A 19,968-nucleotide genomic window follows, 5' to 3' on the forward strand; every position below is an offset into this window, starting at 1 on the left:
CACGGGTGCCCTGCAGCCTCCAGGCGCACTGGCTGCCATCCCTGTCTTGCACCTGAGTGGGTGTGGGAGGTGGGAACCAGAGCCCACGGCACCCCTCCAGCCCCACATAAATAGTGTGGCACTCAAGGCCCTTCAGGCAGACTCAGAGTACCTCTCCAGCCTCATCTCTCACTGTCCCCTCTCCCTCACCCCTCTGTTGCAGCAGAGCCGGAGGCTTCTCGAATCCCAGACACTGGCACCTCTATACTGACTCCTTTGAACGAGGGACTCCTGCCGTTCCTATGGCCCTTGCAACTTTCCACCGTCAGGATTCCACCCCTGCTTCCAGACCAGGCTGAGATGCCCCCTTCCCCCAGCTGACACTGCCCCCTCCCCAGCCCAGAGACGGGCAGCAACTGTTCTGTAGAGACTGGGGAGTCTCACCACTACCCCCTGCACCAGGGGAAAGAGACTGCCCGGGAGTCATGGGGCTCCCAAAAGTCACCAGAACCAGACCTCCAATCCTGTTTCCACATTCACCTCCCTCTTTGTCGGTCCCCCAGCTGCTCCTAGCTACAGGTTTGGGCCAAGTGTCAAAACTGAGGTTTTAGGAATTAGAACCGAAGCTGCCCCCAATCTGCCCATCACATGCACACAGTGTGGCCTGGGCACTAGGGCAGAGCTCAGGGCCTGAGCATCTGAATATGCTTTGCAGACAGTTATTTTCAAACTATGGTTGTCACATCTTCACCTCTTACTTATTTTTTTTTTTAAAGATTTTATTTATTTGACAAGCAGGGGGAGCAGCAGAGGGAAAGGGAGAAGCAGGATCTGTGCTGAGCAGGGAGCCCAACGTGGGGCTCGATCCTGGAACCCTGAGATTGTAACCTGAGTTGAGGGCAGATGCTTAACTGACTGGGCCACCCAGGCACCCCCACGTCTTTACCTTTATGCTTTTTTTTTTCATTTTTTATTTTTTATTTATTTTTAAATTTTTTTAAAGATTTTATTTATTCACTTGAGACAGAGAGATACCAAGAAAGAACATGAGGGCAGAGGGAGAGGGAGAAGCAGACTCCCTGCTGAGCAGAGAGCCCGACGTGGGGCTCGATCCCAGGACCCCGGGATCGTGACCTGAGCTGAAGGCAGACGCTCAACCTGTCTGAGCCACCCAGGCAGCCACATCTTAATCTTTTGAAGTTCTCAGCCAGAATGAGGGGTCTACATGCTTCTACTTCTCATAGACCTGGGAGCACATGATAGAAGTGCAAGACTGTGTGTGTGTGTGTGTGTGTGTGTGTGTGTGTGTGTGTGTGTATGTGTCTGTGCGTGGATGTGTTCTTGTGCAAAAATACATCAGCTCCTGTCTTCTAAACCAAAGGAAGATACGAAGGCTCCCGGCTCACCCCGAGGCCCCGCACTCCCACTCCACCTCTCTGCCTCCCCGAGGACCTGGTTCCCAGCCAACAGAGGCAGGGACTGCAGGCAGATCTAGTGTCCGTCCTCCGGAGCATCAGCACATCCTTCTCCTGGATCAGACAGGCACGGAGCGTGGGTGACAGGGGACCCCAAATGTCCTTCTTAGCCGGCTGCCCAGAGCACAGGCAGGGAGTGGGCAGGCAGAGACAAGTCTCTCCCAATAACCCACTCTGCGCCCAGCACTTGGCACATTCTCCAGAAAAACTGGAGGCTGGGAAAGCTTCAACGCCTCGGCCAATTTCCCACTATCGGCGGCAGAGTGGCTGGGCCTGGACTGGAGCCGCTCCCTGGGGACGCTGCCTTTCCTTGGTGCTGCTGGTTGGGGGACAGTGAGTGACCTGTGCTGTGAGCCCTCGAGGGCAGGTTTGTATCTGGGTCCCAGGTCTATCTCCTGGCACTTAGAGCAGTGCCTGGCACACAGTGGGTGCATCACAAAATAGGAGATGAACTTCTTGTCACCTGCTCTGTGCTTGGCCCCGTGCTGCGGGTGGCCAGACCCCTGGCCAGACCTCGACCTTCTCTTCCTTATGTTCTACAGGGGCCTGTCTTGTCGCTTGGTGGTCGGGGACAGGTCATGAGTTTCCAGTGCAGGGGACGGGGGCTCCCTAACCTGACAATTCCCTGTGGCACCACCTGGGTGTCTACACTTTAACACAATTCTGACACCATCTGCCCAGCGACAGCATCGGATTCCACAGGTGAAGGGCTTGGTCCTATGAGAAGACTCCCTGTCCCAGCTGTGGGTCGGCTGGAAGCTCCAGTGGCCTCCTCTGCCTCAGGATGCCGGTCACAGTTCAGGTTGTCACTGGCTTCTGACCCACTGGCTCTACATCAGAGGTTCCCACGACCCCGTCCTTGGGTTTGATTCATTTGCTAGAGAGGCTCACAGAACCCAGAGAAACACTTTATTTATTAGATTACAGGTTGAGGGATTCCTGGGTGGCTCAGCGGTTTGGCACCTGCCTCTGGCCCAGGGCATGATCCTGGAGACCCGGGATCGAGTCCCGCGTTGGGCTCCCTGCATGGAGCCTGCTTCTCCCTCTGCCTGTGTCTCTGCTTCTCTCTCTCTCTCTCTCATAAATAAATAAATAAAAATCTTTTAAAAAAAGATTACAGGTTGATTATAAAAGGACATACTTCAAGAACAGCAGGTGGAAGAGATGCGTAGGGCAGGGCACGGGGTAAGTGTGTGGACTTTCCGTGTCCTCTCTGAAACCTACCACTTTCCCCAAACCTCCACGTGTTCACCAATACAAAGGCTCTCAAAACCCTATTGGGGGGGGGGGGGTGATGGCATCATTACACAGGTGTGATTGATTCACTCGTTGGCCATCGGCGAGTGGACTCAACTTCCAGTCCCCCTCCCCTCCCCGGGGTGGGCCTGAATGTGCCAACCTCTGATCATGCGGTTGACTCCGCCAGCAGCTGGCCCTGTCCTCGGTGAGTTCCAAAAGTCACCCCCATACCACAGCAGAGGAATCTTGACTGCTCTCATCACTTCGGGAACCCCAAGGGTTTTAGGAGCCCCGCCAGCCATGGGGATGAAGACCAAATACATATACTCTGATTCTGAATCACAATATCACAGCACCTTGGCTCTGTGGCTGTGCCCCGAGGAGCGCCTGCCCGGCCCAGAGGGGTGCTAGGTGTTTACACCGAATGAGCAAGCGCTTCACCGAATCCTCGCTGAGGAAGTCGGAAGGCGTTTAGGTCAGAAAGCCCTAATGTGGGAGGTACCGTGAGCCTCGGCCCAGTGCGGACGACTCTCCTGATTCTGTTCTCGTGCCCGGCCCCCTGCCCGGCCCCGTGCTGGAGGGGCCCTCAGCCTGCCACACTCCCGGGGACGTGTCCACAGGGCTGCGTCCACCAGGCCCCGTCCACCGGGCACCCTGTATGGTCCCCGAGACCTTGCTTGCTCCCACGCTCAGGGCCTTCCTGGAGGAAAGCCAGCACCCTCCTGGCCCTACCATGAACAATGAGGGATTTATAGCAGAGTTTCCCAGAGCAAAGCCCGGAGCGGGGCCTGGTGGGTGAAGTGGGTTCCGGCCCAGCGCACAGGCCACGCTGTTTCTGCCGCTCCTCGGGGAAGCCCCACTGCAAAACGGGGGCCTTCACTCGGTTCAGGGAGCCTGTGGGAAGTGGAATCACGTCTGAGAGCTGGGCAGGCGACTCCCTAGACCCTCGTCCCCTCTCTGCTTCCGGTGGGTCTTGAGCTTCGGGTCTGGCTGGGAAGCCACCTTCTTCCCAGAGGATGTTCCGAAGCAGCATTCAGAACACAAGGGGAGCCCCCTGCCACCCTCACTTCCCAAAGCCAGCATCCCCCAGAGAAAACGGCCGCTCAGGGGTCTGGGTCAGGACACCTCGGGGGCCGCAGCTGCATCTCGTGTAGCCCGTTTACTATAAGAGCTCACGAACTTGTCCCCTGCTTCCCGTCGTGGCCCTGAAATCCATTTTTGTGCAACAAAGGGATTTGTCAAAACTGCTGATCCAACAAGTTGTCACCTGGTTTATCCTCCTCCTTCCCCACTCCTCCCCCACCAAGCTCGGCCCTTGAGGTGAGGTCCACGTTCCTTGTCATCCTTTGGAGGCCTCGGGGATGAGGCAGTATGGCTTGCTCCTCTCTCGCTCCTTCTGTTCCACTCTCACACGGGCCATCCAGCAGGATGCTCTGGGCTCCAAGCCACCGGGAAACCGGACCCGTACGGACCTAAACAGTAGGGTGATGCTTTATGCTGAGGGCAGGTGGGCTTCAGGCTTGGCTTGATCCAGGAGCCTGGTTTCCTCTCCCTGCAGCTCTCCTAGCCCTGCTTCCTCATAGGTGGGCCCTATCCTCTGATAGCAGGGTGGCGGCAGCAGGTGTGTGCTCACCTCTACAGGGACAACCAGGAGAAGAGGCGACCAGAATAAAGAGAGCTCTCCCAGAAGATCCCGGCAGATATCCCCTCATCCCCTTTCCAGGGGCCTGAACTGGGTCCTACGCCCATTGTTGGATGTGTTCCTGTAGCCAGGGGAAGGTCGTTTGCTGAGGCCTGGGTTCTGCAGTCCTCGCTGACACGGGCTGGGGCTACTGTGATCAGGCTGGAGTATTCAGGGCCTGTGTCACGTGTATGAACTACTGGCATGTACATGACCTTCGCATGACTCCCTCCCAGGGCCAGGCACCCAAAGGCACAGCTCGCCTCCGTGTCTGCCCCGGGGCCCACCAGGCCTCAGTGAGAGGCCTCCGTGCCCTGCAGGGTTGGCCATTGAGCTTCACAGTCTGGTGACCTGTGGCCGCAGATGGGCCATCTACTGCCAACACCACCGAAGTACAGTGTTGGAGAGAGGGGGGAACACGACAGCAAGAAGCTCCGGTTTGCATTTGGCCAGCTGAGCGGTCACGGGCCCTAGGACCTGTCGTACTCCGCTGGGCAGGCAAAGCCACGTGGAGGGCCATCCAGGCAGGCACAGGCGGATATGTCCTCGTCCACTGTCCCCCACCATCCCCAGTCTGCCCTCGGTCCTCCCTGGTGGCTGCAGGGGCCCTTCCTAGGCCGCGGTCACGTGCAGCAGGTACCCAAGTGGGGCCCGGGGTCCGTTTTCCGCACTGAGTAGACCAGGCTGCTGCCAGCTGGGCTTATGGTTTCCGGGACATCCTCCCTCCTCCCTGCCTCGTGGGCTTCCAGTCAATTCCATGCTCCAGGGTCGGATACGAGGATCTTGCTGAGCCTGTTTGGTGTGGAAACCCCTCTCTCCTGGCCGTGGGCTCTGTCCCTGCGCCCCCCCCGAGCCTTGGCTCCGCGGCCTCCCCATCCCCGCTGGCCCCCACATGGGCCATCAAAGCCATTCTGTTCTATGGGAAGATACCAGCTCCTCCCAGTCCCCGGGCCTCCCAGACACAGTTGGGGACTGTCCGCTAGTGGCCCGTCCCATCTCATCGCTTTCAGCAACCGTCGGCTCTTCTCTGCTGACACGAGCCTCAGGCATGAGTTCGTCCCTAACAAACACCCCTGTGCCTCTCACCGGCCAGAAGTGGGTCATACCCGCGGTTAGGGGACGGCCACGCCCTGGCTGCCATAGGCCTGGGTTCCAGAAAAAATCCCCAGTGGAGGAGGCTTGCAGTAAGGAGGAGGGAGGATGCTGAGCCCAAACCGCCGCGGTGCCCATTACCCTGGAACAGTGGCAACGCCCGGCCCCACCCAACCTTAAAGTCTCTAATGCTCCCTCCCCTTCTGCAGGAACGGGGTAGGATGGCCCCATCTCCACCTGATTACCTCCTGCTCCTTCTACAAGGCACGGCTTCCTGGTCACCTCCTTCGAGAAGCCCTCCCTGATAGCACAGCCTGGGTGCGCTGTTCATCTCTGAGTTCCTTGGCCTCCCTTTAGCAGAGCACCAGCCTCGTCTTGACGCTGGGGCCGAGCCTCCCCTCCTGGCCGTGAGCTCCTCCCTAAGTCACGGAGTTAACAGGAAGCCCACTAAGCATTTAAAGGGGGGTGGGGTTCCGACAATCCCTAGGCCCAGAGCAGCCCAGGCCGGGGCTCAAGTGTCCTTGGAGTGAGTAAGGTAACGAGGAGGTGGGTGAGCAGAGGCTTTGTGGGGAGACCTGGCTGTTTTGGAGCAGGGAAGGATGGGAGCTAGAGCCCTCAGAGGGGGGCGGCCCATGAGGTGTGCACCTGAGCCCAACACCTGAGAGGCTGATGGCAAAGAAAAACGGGTTTTGTCCATGGCTTTGTCAGCAGCCGTGTCGATGGGGGCTGCGCGGCACTGGGCAGGAGGCTGCGCCTGCCCCCGGTGCGACCAGAGCCAGGAAGGATTTGGGAGGCCCCCGTCTGTAGTTCCGGGCCCTGCAGGGAGCCTGACGTGGGACTCGATTCCGGGTCTCCAGGATCACACCCTGGGCCAAAGGCGGCGCTAAGCCGCTGGGCCACCCGGGCTGCCCGCTAACGTTTTATGTAAGACTGTTACCTCCGTATTGGCAAGTGAGACTGGCCTACAGTTTTCTTGTTTTGTGTCATCCTTTTCCCTGAAGAGGCTGGTATCAGGCTTACTTCAGCCTCATAGAGCGAGCTGGGAAACCTTCTATATTGTTCCATTATTTGGAATGAAACATGGTAAGGACCTCAGTGCTTTTAGAACCAATTCCTGGCCCACGGGGCTGTGCATCCCCTACGTACCTCCCTTCTAGCCTCGGCCTCCACGGCCTGCTCTCTCTCTTCCGCTCTATCCTCTAGGACCTTGGGTTTCTTTCAGGCTTTCACTTCCTCCTGCCACAGGACTTTTGCACATGCTGCTTGCTCCCTCTGCTTTCTCTCCTCTGCTTGCTTACTTAGCTTCTCAATGTCCTTCCAGCTGAGGCTCGATCATTAGCCTCTTTCCTTGAGCTCCGTGTCTGGGTCAAAGGCTTCTGAGCTGTACTCTCCCTGCACCACGTGCCTCTCTTCGTACGCTCACCACATCTGCAGTTTTACCTTTACTTATGTGATTTTTATTTAGACAATGAACATCTGTCTTCCCCACTAGACTGCCAGCTCTTTGAGGACAGGGCCTGGGTTTTTGGTTACCTCCAAACTCCCAGAACGCAGCACAGGGCCAAGCACCTAATAAGTCCTTAATAAATACGTAGTGAATGATTGAAAGAATTTGCTGTCCCCCCACCCAAGGAAATGAGGCATTTTAGCTTATTTATGTGAATATCACTTCCCAGCAACCCCAATCTCTGAAAGTCCTATTTTAGAAGTTTCACTTCTGTCGTCACCCTTAGGGCTTCATGTGATAACCTTCTACTTCTCAACACGTCAGTTCTGGTCAGTGACTCCCCACGACGTACAAGTGAGATTGGGTTCTCTCCGCCTCCGCTCCCTCTCTGGGCCCCATGCTTCTAGGTTGTGAATATATGGAACCATATATTCCATCCTGTGTGATTAATTCTGTGTTTTGACCGTCAACTGATACTAAACAAATCTAGACTGATAGCCAGCATTTTCAATACCACCAGTGGGTAATTCTTCACCGCAGATGAGGACAGGTGAAGGGGACAGCACACAATTTTATTATTTTTTTTATTTCACTACTCCAATCTGATTTGCCTTCTTGTGTGATCACTGGGATCGTCTGGTTTTTCAACACAGTACTTGCTGAAGATGAACGTGCTTTTCCTGTTGGAGGCGTTCTTTCCAGAGCCTTCCAGTTTCCTGACTGGGTTTGTGCCATTTGCTCTCAAGGTTTGTGACCCAGTTGTCATCCTGCGATCTTTGTTCACGCTGTGCCCCTGGGTGTGGAAGATAGTTTTTAGTTTCTTGTCTGCTACGTCATCCTCTTTCTTGGATCCCTTTTTTTTTTGTTTTCTCGGAGACATATCCTTGGGTGTATCTTTCAGGGTAGACCTGAAGGATGGGAAAAGACCCCAGTTCCACCCACCAGGGTAGGATGCTAAACTCTCTAATCCGTGTCTGTTTGGATTTGTCTTTACTTTGCCCTTGCATGGGACTGCTGGTTGGGCTGGATGACACCTGCTGGACGGATTCGCCCAAAGACAGCTGCTTTTTCTTCTTTTACCAGTCATTTGGTTTTTCACTGTCGAGGCTTTTGGGACTTTTCTATATCTTTGGAATTCTGAAGCTCTATCAGGACATGAAATTTCACCTAGAAAGTGTGCATCTTTTTAAGCTTTTCCCATTCAACACTTGGTAGACTTGTAGTTTGGAAACTCAAAATGTTCTTCAGCTCAGAGAAATTCACTTCCATTATTGCTTTATTTTTTCTCCTGCGTTTCTGCTGGGCTTTTTTCCTTCAAGGACTCTTATTAGAAAGTGAGAATCAGGGGCGCCTGGGTGACTCAGTGGGTTGAGCATCTGCCTTTGGCTCAAGTCATGATCCCAGGGTCCTGGGATGGAGCCCTGCGGCAGGCTCCCTGCTCAGGGGCAGGGTATCAGGGGGCAGGGTAGGGGGGTGTCTGCTTCTCCCGCTGCCCCTGCCCCTCCCATCCACACCAGCTCTCTCTGTCTCAAATAAATAAATAAAGTCTTTTTAAAAAGTGAGGATCAATTCTACACGGGTATTAATTGTGACTTTGTTTTTGTGTGTGTGGCACAGGTAGTTCTGTTTTCTTTGGCCTTTCTGTCCTATGTTTGAAGATTTTTTGGCTTTACCACCTATATTATTGATTTGGTGTTCAGCTAATACCCGTTTTATAGTTCTTCTAATTACCTGAATATTTTTTAGAATTATGACTCTTCATTTCCAGGAATTCTTTCTTTTCTGATCACTCCTGTTCTGTATTGGCTATGGTCCTGTGTGACGCTGTTCTCTTGTACAGACACATTCAGGAAGTAGAAGTCAACATTGTTTTTGTGGAGCATGAGCCTGGTGGGTGGAACTGGGGTCTTTCCAGTGTCAGAGCCATGTCTGCACGGAAAAGGCAGGGCTCTGGGTGCAGAGAGATCACAGCTCAAATTCCTCCTTGGGCACAGACCAGCAGCACGACCTTACCTTCTGCAGCCTCAGCTTCCCCGTCTATAAATGGGAAAATACTTCCTACCTGGATGAAAGGGCCGCTATGGGCAAAGCTCCCAGTGGGCCCTCGGATTTGCACATTGGTTGTGAATGAGTCTTCATCAATTAATCCAGCACAAGGTTCTACACGCTTCCCACACCCTTTCACCAGAGTGGAAAATTGCCTTTTGTTTGTCTTCACCCCAGACCTGTCTGGCTTTTTGACTATATATGTGTATGTATGTATTTTAGTAATTTCTGAGCAGCTTCTCATGCATATTCAAGTCCAAGCAGTTAGGATGGAGAATGATTCAAATGTTTGTTGCACCGTGCAATTGATCTTAATATAGCTGCGATCACCAAAGGCTGTGGTTCACCGCCAGCCTCCTCAACGCCCCCGCAACCTGTCTGGGCCTAGGAAGATCAACAAACCGGATACACTTCCGCCCTCAGGCCGAACGGAGGCTAATTGGCAGGGCTGGAGGAGCCCTTTTCATCCTCCTGGATTTTCGTTCTTCTTTTAACCCAGCGCCTGGTTCTTTGTTCATCACCCTTTCCACACATGCCCCGAAGTGGAGAGGAAGAGCAGAGAGATCCTGCGTGTCTCTAAGCTCCGGGCTGAGCCAGCTCCTTCCACGGAGGCCCTGGATTCAGCTCTCCTGTCGTCACAGGCCCAGTGACTGTCCCTGGGACGTGGAAAGGGGGCGCTGTAGGTCACCTGATGGAAAGGGAGCAGCTCTTCCTGCCCAGTCTTCCCAGTGTGAGGGTTGGGACAAGTCATCCACCTTCTCCTCTGGGTACCATGGCCTGGGAGGGGGTTCAGTGTAAGGGAAGTGCTGGGGTCACATGCAGCTTCTAGTTGTGCGAGCTGGGGCGGATGTTCCCCTCTATAGAATGGGGGTGGTAGCAATAGTGCTGAGCCTAAGGAAATAAAGCACTTGCAGGTGTCTGCCCGTGTGCGGGCCAGGGCGGGCTGGCTGCGGGGACTCGGTCCTCCGCGGGCTCAGCAGTGTCTGCGGCAGGAACAGGGCTGAACTGGAGGCTGTGGGGGAGGCAGAGCAGGAATTGCGAATCTACTCTGTAACCGCAGGGGCAGGGGCCCTTTGCGAGCATGGGGTCCCACGTGCCAAAATGTCATCATCATCAAAGCCTCAAACGGGGACCCAGGTGCTGAAGGAAGGCCTGCGTTGCATGGGGCATCCTGTGGGGGTGGGAGGGTATGATGGAAGCTTCCTCACACCGCTCCACTCCTCACCCCTGCACCCCCTCCCCTCAGCCCTCCCACCTTCCCTCCCAGGGGAGCCCTCACCCCCCAACCATCACTTTGCCCCAGACCTTCTAGTGCTCCAGGCCCATCGTGCTCCGGCCTCTATCCCCATCCAGCCCACTTCCTTTCACCTACAGGTCTCCTCATTCTTGTCCTCCAGGACTCAACCTAAATCCCACCTTCAAATCCGCAGTCCCACCCACTCCTCTGGGCACCCGGTCCCCCGGTTTACAGGCTGCACAGCACCCCACATCCGGCCTGGATGAGCATCATCTCTGGGGATGGAGCCCGCAGGCTGGTCAGTTGCATAAAGGGGCAGCTTGGGTCAGTGTCCTCACACTTGAGCCTTTACTGGGATGCCCTGAGAGTGTGTTAAAGTGCACCTCACTGGGCCCACCCAGAGCTAGTGGGGCTGAGAATTTGCATTTTGAACAGTTTTTCAGGTGATGTTGATCCTGCTGATTGGGCACCTCACTTTGAGAACCACTGGCTTAGGGTCGTGGGAGCCTGGATGAGGTCAGGAAAGCAGCTCCTGGCCACCCTGGCTCTGGGACCTGCCATCTCCAGCTTTGACATTTAGCAAACACTTGCTTATAGAACTAAGTCCAGAGACTACAGAGCAGCCTCTTAACCTTCTGGTTGTCCCTGGAGGGGACAGTGACTCCAAGGAGGATGGGGACTGGGACACCACCAGAAATTGTATTTGGTCTCTGTCCCCAGTTCTTGACACAGTGCTCCTAAAACCCCTATAATTTCTTGAGTGAGGGGGGCTGATAGGAATGTCTACACAGAGCTCCTAAATCCCTTGGAAGTCTCTAGGGAGTGGGGGCATCTTCTGTTCTAATGAGGCAACTCTTGGTGGCTCCTGGGTACCTGCAGGTTCCGGCCAGTCACCATGATTAGAAGCTTGGGACTTTCAGTCCCATTTTCTGGGAATGAGAAGGGGCTGGAGATTGAGTTAATGATTTCTTATGTTCATAAAAAATCCTTAAACTTCTAGATTGATAACCAGAAGGGTGCACCTCAACTCTGCCCCTTGGCCTGTGTCCTGGAGAAAGATGGAGACGTTTCTAACATTGGAATAATATTTTCCCACCCTCGTCAGCACACATGCACCTGTGCACACGTGTGCACGCACACACACACACACAAAGTGCACTTACACGCAGGCCTCCACTTCATGGCCTCAGACCACAGAGTTAAAAGTTTTCAGCTGGGAAGATTTTGGAGACACCAAATTCAATCTTTCCATTTTTAGTGATGGAAAGACAAAGGTCCAGAGGAGGGTGACACAGTTTATTCTTCTATTCAGCAGGCTCTGACACATTGTCTACACTATGGCTGGCTCATGACGTGATGATGGCAGAGAAGAATGTTTCCCCGACCCCCAGAGAGTTATGGGCTCAGAGGATCAAGGGTCTCCCGGGAAATGGTGCAGAGGCCCGAGGGGACTGGCAGTACTGGAGGGGGCAGGCCAGGCCAGGGAAGTCTCTGCAGAGGAGAAGGCTCTGGGCTGAGAGGGGCATGCACAGCACCATGTTGTCATGTGGGACTTTGTGCGCCCCAGATGTCCCATCCCCAGCCCCCGACCCCTGGGCTCAGAACTCAGGAGAGCTCAGGAAGCTTTTGAATAAACTTGAGACAGCTCCATTTCTTCTCCTGGAGACCCCAAAAGGCAACTCACAAGGGCTCTGGCTGGAGCTACACAGGGTGGGGGCTGTGAATAGACAGCTGCTGGAAAGCAAGGCCTATGTGGGGGGACAGTTGGCAGTTGGGGCTCAGATTGGTCAGGGCCTGGATTGTCAGGGTCTGTAGGTCATGGGAAGGGATGGAGGAACTGGTACTGAGAGGTGGGAAGGACCATTCTGGAGAATCTACATCAGGCCTGCTCCTCAAGCCTCTTCAGGGCTGGAAAATTGAGGGTTATCTCTAGGTCGAGAATCCAGTCAGGTGGGGGCCCCAACCTAATAAATTGTCTTATCTGACACGTGACATATAACATGGTGGGGGCCACCAGGTGGCACTACTACATGACTTCTAGAAATGTACGTTCTTGTGTAGGGAGGTGAGCTGTCAGGGGATGTGGCATTAGTCCAAGGGAGGAGGGCTCCACGCCCTCGCGTTCCTCAGCACTGGTCCGGTCTTCCCAACGCCAGCAACCCAACTTGTAAGGGGAGACACTTGTCTTATAAACACTTCTGGCGTCAGCCCTCTTTTCTCTTACGGGCTAAAAGTGTTGAACTTTTTGATTCTGTAGCTCCCTTGGACACACAGGTGGAATTGCTTCTTGGGATCCAGCCTTAATCACCCACTCTCCACAGGATCACCCATGGATCACGGTCATCCATGAGATTCATGCACAGCCAACCTAATGCTGCCTGGGCCCAGGGCTTTGAGATGAATAAGGCATGAGCCCTGGCCTCAGGAAGGCGGGAGAGAAACATCACACATGCAGGGTGTCCCTCCATTCCAAGGGAGGACGTCAAGATGAAAAAAAGACCCTGGATCCTCAAGAGGCTCGGAGCCCTAAGCCAAAGTTCAGGGCCTTGGGCTGGTGATAAACCACATGACTTCTGGATACAGGAAAGCTCTGCGCAGACTGGGGTTTCCAAGACATCTTCATGGATTATGCGGTGAATGAAACAGATCATTTGAAATAAAGACTGTCTGAGAAAATGCTGGCCGTCTGATCTGTGTACACAGTTTCCTGATCCTGAATAAAGGCATTGGATGGGGCATGGGGTCCTTGGAACCACGCGCCGCTGGACCATCGAGCACAACAGGGTCTGTTGGAAAGAACAAGGCCTTTGGAGCCAACAGGCCTTGGTTCACACTCTCACTTATTGATTCTGTTACGTTGGAGGGATTACTGGATTTCTCTGAGCTTGGAAGGAGCAGCCCTCAAGGGGCTGTGTGAGTGAGTTAGAGGGAGCAGGGCCTAGTGTCCGAGCCAGAGGAGGTGGCCACTCCACTCCTCCCTCTGGCCCCTTCCCTGACCTCTCTCCATCCTGGACTACGCCACAGGCCCTCCAGAGACATCTACAGACCCTGCTCACCACCTGACTGATGATCACCGATGGGACCGAGGGCTTAGACCCCGGGACGTCAGCTCTTCCTCTGCTCCATGTGTGGCCTTGCTCATTCTTGCTGCTGGCACCTGTTCTTGGATCCATGCAGCTCCCACAGCTTCCTGCCCCTGCAGGTTCCCCTTCAGCTTCCCTCTCAGCCCCAGAACCTGGCCTGGGGACTCCTGGTCCTGACCCGGCTTTGGGGGGTGGGGGGTAGCCGGCTTCCCAAAATCCAGAGATTGGGGTTTCTGGAGTCCTGAGTGTCACTGAGGGGAAGCGGCCAGAGAGGGAGCACTCCCCCACTCACAGCGCAGCCCCCAGAAGTGCAGCCTTTTCAACATTTGGAAAGGTGAAGCACTGACATGAATTGTAAGGCTCTGCTTCAGAGACACCGGGGGAAATGACAGGACTTGAAGCAGGGGAGGAGACAGGTGGAGACGCTAAGCAGAGGTGGGCCTCTTGCTGCCTGCACCTGACCCCGGGCCACCTTCCCCTGATGCTAACAGCTAACACTTACGAGCTCCAGGTAGGCGATGCAAGCGACATGTATCACCCACCCCCACTCCAGTCCTGACGAAACCCTTCCCAGGCGGTATTTTTTCTTAAGATTTATTATTTATTTCAGAGAAGGAGAAAGAGCACTGGCGGGAGGGGCAGAGGGAGAAGGAGAGAGAGAATCTCAAGCAGACTCTGCACTGAGTGTGGGGCCTGACGTGGGGCTCGATCTCACGACCATGTGATCACAACCTGAGCTGAAACCAAGAGTCAGACACTTAACTGATTGTGCCCTCCAGGCACCCCCCCGCGCCCCCCCCCGCAGTATTATTTTGATTATCTTTGCTTTGCAATTGGGAACCTGGGTGCAAAGAAGTGTCCTACAGCTTATTGGAGGTGAGCAGGACTCCAGCCCTCCAGGTCTGAGCCTGGGGCCGCACAGAGAACAGCAGGCCTGCCATCCTCCCAGGCTAGGGTCTCTGGGTCTCCCCACCAGGTCTCCTGGCCCCAGCTGCTCGGGCTCCAGCCCTGTGGTGGGCAGGGGGCTCAGTCCGCTCACTGCTTCTCGTGCACTTGAGGATCCCGAGGTTCCAAGGGCCAGGGGGTCCCCCCAGGCCAGACACCAATGGGAGCAGAGTATGTGTGCATGGCCCCAGGGCCTGGCCAAACCCCAGGGTGGGGGGGAGTGGTCTGGAGACAAACCAAACAAGAAAACAGCCCTTCTTACATCAAGGGAACTCTGGGGACACGGAAATATTTCCAAGCCTTTTTTAAAAAAAGTCTGAAATCCATATTTATGATTTGTAATAGCAAAGAGAAAGAATATCTACACCAACTGCTAGAAACAGATCAATAGGCACTGATTTGGGGGAGGAAATATGCACGTATTACGAAAAGTCAGTCATCTCCGTTGGGTTTTGAGCACTTGACAAGAGAAGCCTGTGATTTCTGTATCTCTGCCTGCGACCTGCGACACGGGAGGCTCTGGCCACCAGCCCTGTGTGCCGCACTGAACACGGTGAAGAGCCAAGGAGAAGGAGGGCAGAGTAGGACCGAATAGGAACGACAAGCCTGGTTCCATGCTGGCAGCTGGGAACTGCATCTGCTGGGCGCCCGCAGGTGCATCTCCCCTGCGCCTCCTAAGCTGCCGGGGGTCTCTCCAGTCCAAGGCAGCGGGCTCTGGGGAGCGCTCTAGGTGGCTCACCCAGAGTACTAAGCTTTCTTTTTCTTTTCTTTTCCTTTTTTAAAATATTTTATTTATGTCTTCATGAGAGACAAGACAGAGAGGCAGAGATATAGGCAGAGGGAGATGCAGGCCCCCTATGGGGAGTGGAACTCGATCCCAGGACCCCGGGATCACGCCCTGAGCCGAAGGCAGATGCTCAACCACGGAGCCACCCAGGCTCCCCTCAGCTTTCTTTATTGGAAACATGTTATATGCTTATTATACAAAATTTAAATAAGTCCTATAGGTATAAATTAAAAGCATAAATTCAGCTGCACGGAGATAAGGAGGCATCACGCACATTTCGGTGATTTTAGAGAACATTCTTGGGATCTCTCTCCAGGCACAGACAGTTCCCCCCACCCCTCCGCCCGCAGGGAGCCTTGAAGGGCAAGAAGGGAGGAGGCCACAGCCGCACTGCTGTCTCCCCCGGGCAGGTATTAGCATGGGCCACCATAACAAGATACTGCTGACTTGGTGGCTGAAACAACAGAAATTTGTTTTCTCGCAGCTCTAGAGGCTGGACATCTGAGATCAGACACCAGAGGGGTTGGTGTCTGGTGAGGCTCCTCGTGGCCCACACGTGACCACCTTCTTGCAGGGCGCTCATGTGGTCCCTGTCCTCACTGTGACAGGGGCAGAGAGAAGGCAGGCACTCTGGTGTCTCTTCTCATAAGGGCGCTAACCCCATCCTGGGGCCCCACCCCATGACCTCGTTTGACCCCAAGTACCTCCCAAAGGCCCCATCTGCAAATGCCATCATGTAGGGGTTTGCGCTTCCACATATGACTTTTGAGGGGATGCAAACATTCTGTCCCGAACAGGAGAAGTGCCCTATGAGGTACCGACTATGTGCCCCGCATGGTGCTTGCTGTTTTGCTTCCACTGGATTATTTGTCCTCGAACACTCTGAAAAGCATGTCTTACTGTCCCCATTTTACATATCAACAAATGAAGGTTTGGGGCACGTGGGTGGCTCAGTTGTTGAGTGTCTGTCTTGGACTCAGGTCATGAGCCTGTGGTCCTGGGATCGAATTCGCATCCAGCTCCCAGGGGGAGCCTGTGTCTCCCTCTACCTTTGTCTCTGCCTCTCTCTGTGTCTTTCACGAATAAATAAATTAAATAAAATAAAAAAAGAAATGAAGATTCGAGGCAAAGTTGGAATTTAAACAAGGATGTCCCTTTTGCTGCTAGGTGATTTCATGAAAAAGAAAATCCCAAAATGGCCCCAAGGGAAAGGAGCCGCCCTATTAGAGGGCTGGGGGGCAGCTCTGGCCCCTCCTTTGCACCCTCCCCTCCCACCTCTGCCCACAGAGAGGCTCCCCTGTGGAGGAATGGACCGAGGAGGCTGCTTGGCAGGTGCAGATGCTTCATGGGCCCAGGAGACGCCCTGCACCGACCCTTCGAGTCACAGAAGGGGTTTCTCAGAACGTTGTGGCTTGTGACATCAAGCCTCAAATCAAGCAGAATAAGTCCTTAAGGATAGTTTTCTCTAGCGATTATACTGGCTATTGAGTAAACCTTATTAGTAATTAGTTTGCCAAAGATAGCAGCCCCTCGGGGAGCAGAGAAATGGTAATTACTGCAGCAGCCGGTCCGGCTATTTCCTGCAAAAATCAACACCAACCCCTTGGAGATTTCTCGGGAGCATTTTAAACCCCAGAGCCTCAGGCCCAGGCTCTGCTGCTCACCGAGCGCATGGGGCTCTTTGAGACTCAGTTTGACTCCCTGCCCGGCACTTCACCTCCAACCCTGCAGACCTGCGCCCTTGCCAGCTAGCTGGGGTGCAGCGGGTGTCGTGGGTGCGTCAGAGGTGCGGGCACGGACATTTGAGTTGAGCAGCCAGGATCCCGCAAGCAGCAGCATGGGGCGTCCAGGGGGTGCATATGAGGAAGGGGGGATCGTGTGGAGAAGCATCTGGGGCCTCACACCAGGGTGAGCTCCATCCTGAACCCACGGGGAGCGCCTGGGAAGTTTAAAGCAGGGAACGGACCAGATCAGATCATTGGTTGAAAGGAAAATTTTCAGGATAGGGCAGCAGTGGGGCTGGAAGGTGGGGGCGGGGGGAGGAATGCAGCAGGGAGACCCGTGAGGGCTCCACGCAGTGATTACGGGGTGGGGGGCAGCGTCAGGGACCTGCCCAGGGGAGCAGTGGCAGATCTCTGCAGACCTTACCGGGGCATTCGGCAGAGCGTGGGTAATGAGGGAATCATTTGGAGTTTTGTTTCCGTGTGACTTTGGAGAATCTGGGACCTCTGTGTCCCGCCCCCATAACACTGGCATTGCTGCCAGCTGAGGTAGGCTCCCCACACTCCACAGAGGTAGACGAGTCCCTGTCCGTGTCCTTCGAGCAGGTGCTTCCGCCACCACCTGCCACTGTGAGCGAGGCTGGGCTGAGCCTCCCACTCTGTGGCCCCCGGGTACGGCGATCAGCCTCCCCGCATGATGTGGACCTATGCCTGGTGTCACCTTGCGAGTTTGAGCACCGAAAGGCTGTGCCCATGGTACCAGCACCCGCATCCCCCGGCAGCTCAGATAGTAGTGCTCGGTCCCAGGAGTGGGCGGGCGCTCCAGGGGCCGAGGAGATGCCACCCACATCCGTCCACGAGTCCCTGCCCACCCTGTCTGACTCAGACCCCCTGCCTGCCGCCTCTGGCACCACGGACTCAGATGAGGACATGGAGGGCTTTGGGGTCCCTCGCCATGACCCACTGCCCAAGCCTCTCAAGTTCCCCCCACCGCGGCCCACCCCACCCAGCATATGCATGGTGGACCCTGAGATGCTGCCCCCGAGCAGGCACGGCTGACAGAGGGCCTCAGCCGCACCCGGAAGTCCCTGGCTTGCCCCAACCCCAGCACTGCTGCCCCCAAAGCCACTGCAGCGAGCACTGCCAAAACCAAGGGACTGGCTGGTGGAGACAGGGCCAGTCGGCCGCTCAGCACCCGGAGTGAGCCCAGTGACAAGGGAGGTCGGGCACCTCTGTCCAGAAAGACCTCAGTCTCCAAGATGACCACTCGGGGCCCATCTGGGTCAGCTGGCAGCCGGCCAGGTGGGTCAGCAGCCCCTCCAGGGTCCCCCGTCTACCTTGACCTGGCCTATCTGCCCAGCGGGAGCAGTGCCCGGCTAGTGGACGAGGAATTCTTCCGGCGGGTGCGTGCACTCTGCTATGTCATCAGTGGCCAGGACCAGCGCAAGGAAGAGGGCATGTGGGCCGTCCTGGATGCACTACTCGCGGGCAAGCAGCAGTGGGACCGTGACCTCCAGGTGACCCTGATCCCCACCTTCGATTCAGTGGCAATGCATGAGTGGTACGAGGAGACGCATGCTCGGCACCAGGCGCTGGGCATCACAGTGCTGGGCAGCAATAGCACCGTGTCCATGCAGGACGAGGCCTTCCCCGCCTGCAAGGTGGAGTTCTAGCTCCGTTCCCGACACCCACCCCCTCAGCCCGGAATCTGCCACTGTCCCGAGATTCCCCTGCATCAGAAATAACACGATGCCGTCATCAGGTGGTGACCGGGGGTGGTGACTGCAGTCCGAGCAACGGGTGGTCTTCCCAGAGGGAGGACAGGCTGCGCAGATGGGAGTCCTAGGGACGCCTGCGTTCAGGGGCTGGAGGGGGGCACAGCTCAGGAGACCAGGAGGAGCACGAGAGCCGGCCAAGCAGGTCCAGCAGAGGGCGAGGGCAGCGGCAGGTGTCAGGTGCAGAGGGACCACCGGAGGACGTGGAGATACGAAGGCTTTGAGAACCTGTTGGGGGGTCAGTGGTGAGGGTGGACACGGTGGTGGTTGCTGAGGAGTGAGCAGAGGTGGTAAGGTGAAGGCCCAGCCCTCCTGAGGGCCAGGAGAGCCCTGGGCGTGGGTGCGGCCACAAGGAAGAGGCAGGGCACAGCCAGGGTGCCTGAGCACCGGGGAAGGGTACAGGGGAGCCTGTCCTGGGAGTGATGACCCCGGGCCAGAGGCACCCGGGGCTGGTGGGTGACGACTCCGTCTATTCTCAGGCCCGAGGTCAACTCCCTATTGGGCTCTGGGCAACTTCCAACTGCTCTCTGGGCTCCACTTCCAGGGCTGGCTCAGTCCATGACCTGCCTTCAGTGGAACGGCTGGGGGGCACTGAGGGCCTGGGCAGAGGGGTCTCTCTTCGTCCTTGCACAACCCCGTAGGGAGGTACCACTGTCCACACTGTATACGTGAGTAAGCCGGGACTCAGGCCCACACGCCCAAGGCTGCCCAGTAGTGAGTGGCAATGCCAGGCTTCAACTCCCGCCTGCCTGGCCCCGGCCGACGATCCTCCCCCTCCCCGGGAGCATCGCTGACTCAGGTGTGGCATAGGCAGGGGAGGCCGAGGGGTGGCTGGCGGCTGCTTGGATCGGGGGACAGATGGCTGGGTGGGTGTATGGGTGCATGGGTGGGTGGAGAAAGAAACTAATTTGCCAATAAATGCATCTCATCTCTTCCGGCCTGCTTTCTTCAGGGTGATTTTTTTTTTCCTGTTTTGAGTAAAGGCTCAGACTTCGATGTGGTGTGACTGTGTGTAGGTGATGTGTGTGTCTGAGAGTGTGTGAATGTGTGAGCGTGTGTGTCTGTGAGTGTGAGCCTGCGTGTGTGAGTACGAGAGGGTGAGTGCGTGTGTATGCATGTGCATGTGTGCGTGTGCACGAATGTGAGTGTAGCCTCCTGTGGCCTCACGGAGATGGGTTGAGTCCCTGGCTCTCTCTGCTGCAGTCCCCAGATTGGCCTTGCTCAGGTGCTGGCTTTGCGTCTGGCCACCTTCTAGGGTCCGCAATGCCAAACGTGGGATTCTGGCCCTTGTCTTGCCCCAGGAGCATCTCCATTCTGTCCACGGGCCTTTTCTGGTCCACCAGCCTCCTTGTCACCTGGAATCCCCTCCCCAGGGAGCCTGGGAACTGCCAGACCCTCTGCAGTGCTCACAGGTGTCTGCTCCATTGTCATAGCCAGGACTCCTCCCTCCCCAGGGCCACA

At 55.7% G+C, this 19,968-nt stretch overlaps 1 protein-coding gene across 1 annotated transcript; it reads left to right on the plus strand.

Moving 5' to 3' along the window:
- Positions 1-16,682: 16,682 nt before the first annotated feature.
- On the plus strand, positions 16,683-18,460 carry LOC119877143 (microtubule-associated protein 1S-like). The gene is given in 3 exon segments (XM_038560645.1): positions 16,683-16,754; positions 17,228-17,777; positions 17,780-18,460. Coding segments are annotated over 3 exon segments (1,248 nt in total). The 3' UTR covers positions 18,406-18,460.
- Positions 18,461-19,968: the final 1,508 nt, after the last annotated feature.

The sequence above is a fragment of the Canis lupus genome, chromosome 17 (assembly GCF_011100685.1).
Source record: "Canis lupus familiaris isolate Mischka breed German Shepherd chromosome 17, alternate assembly UU_Cfam_GSD_1.0, whole genome shotgun sequence".
In the NCBI taxonomy this organism is placed as follows: Eukaryota; Metazoa; Chordata; class Mammalia; order Carnivora; family Canidae; genus Canis; species Canis lupus.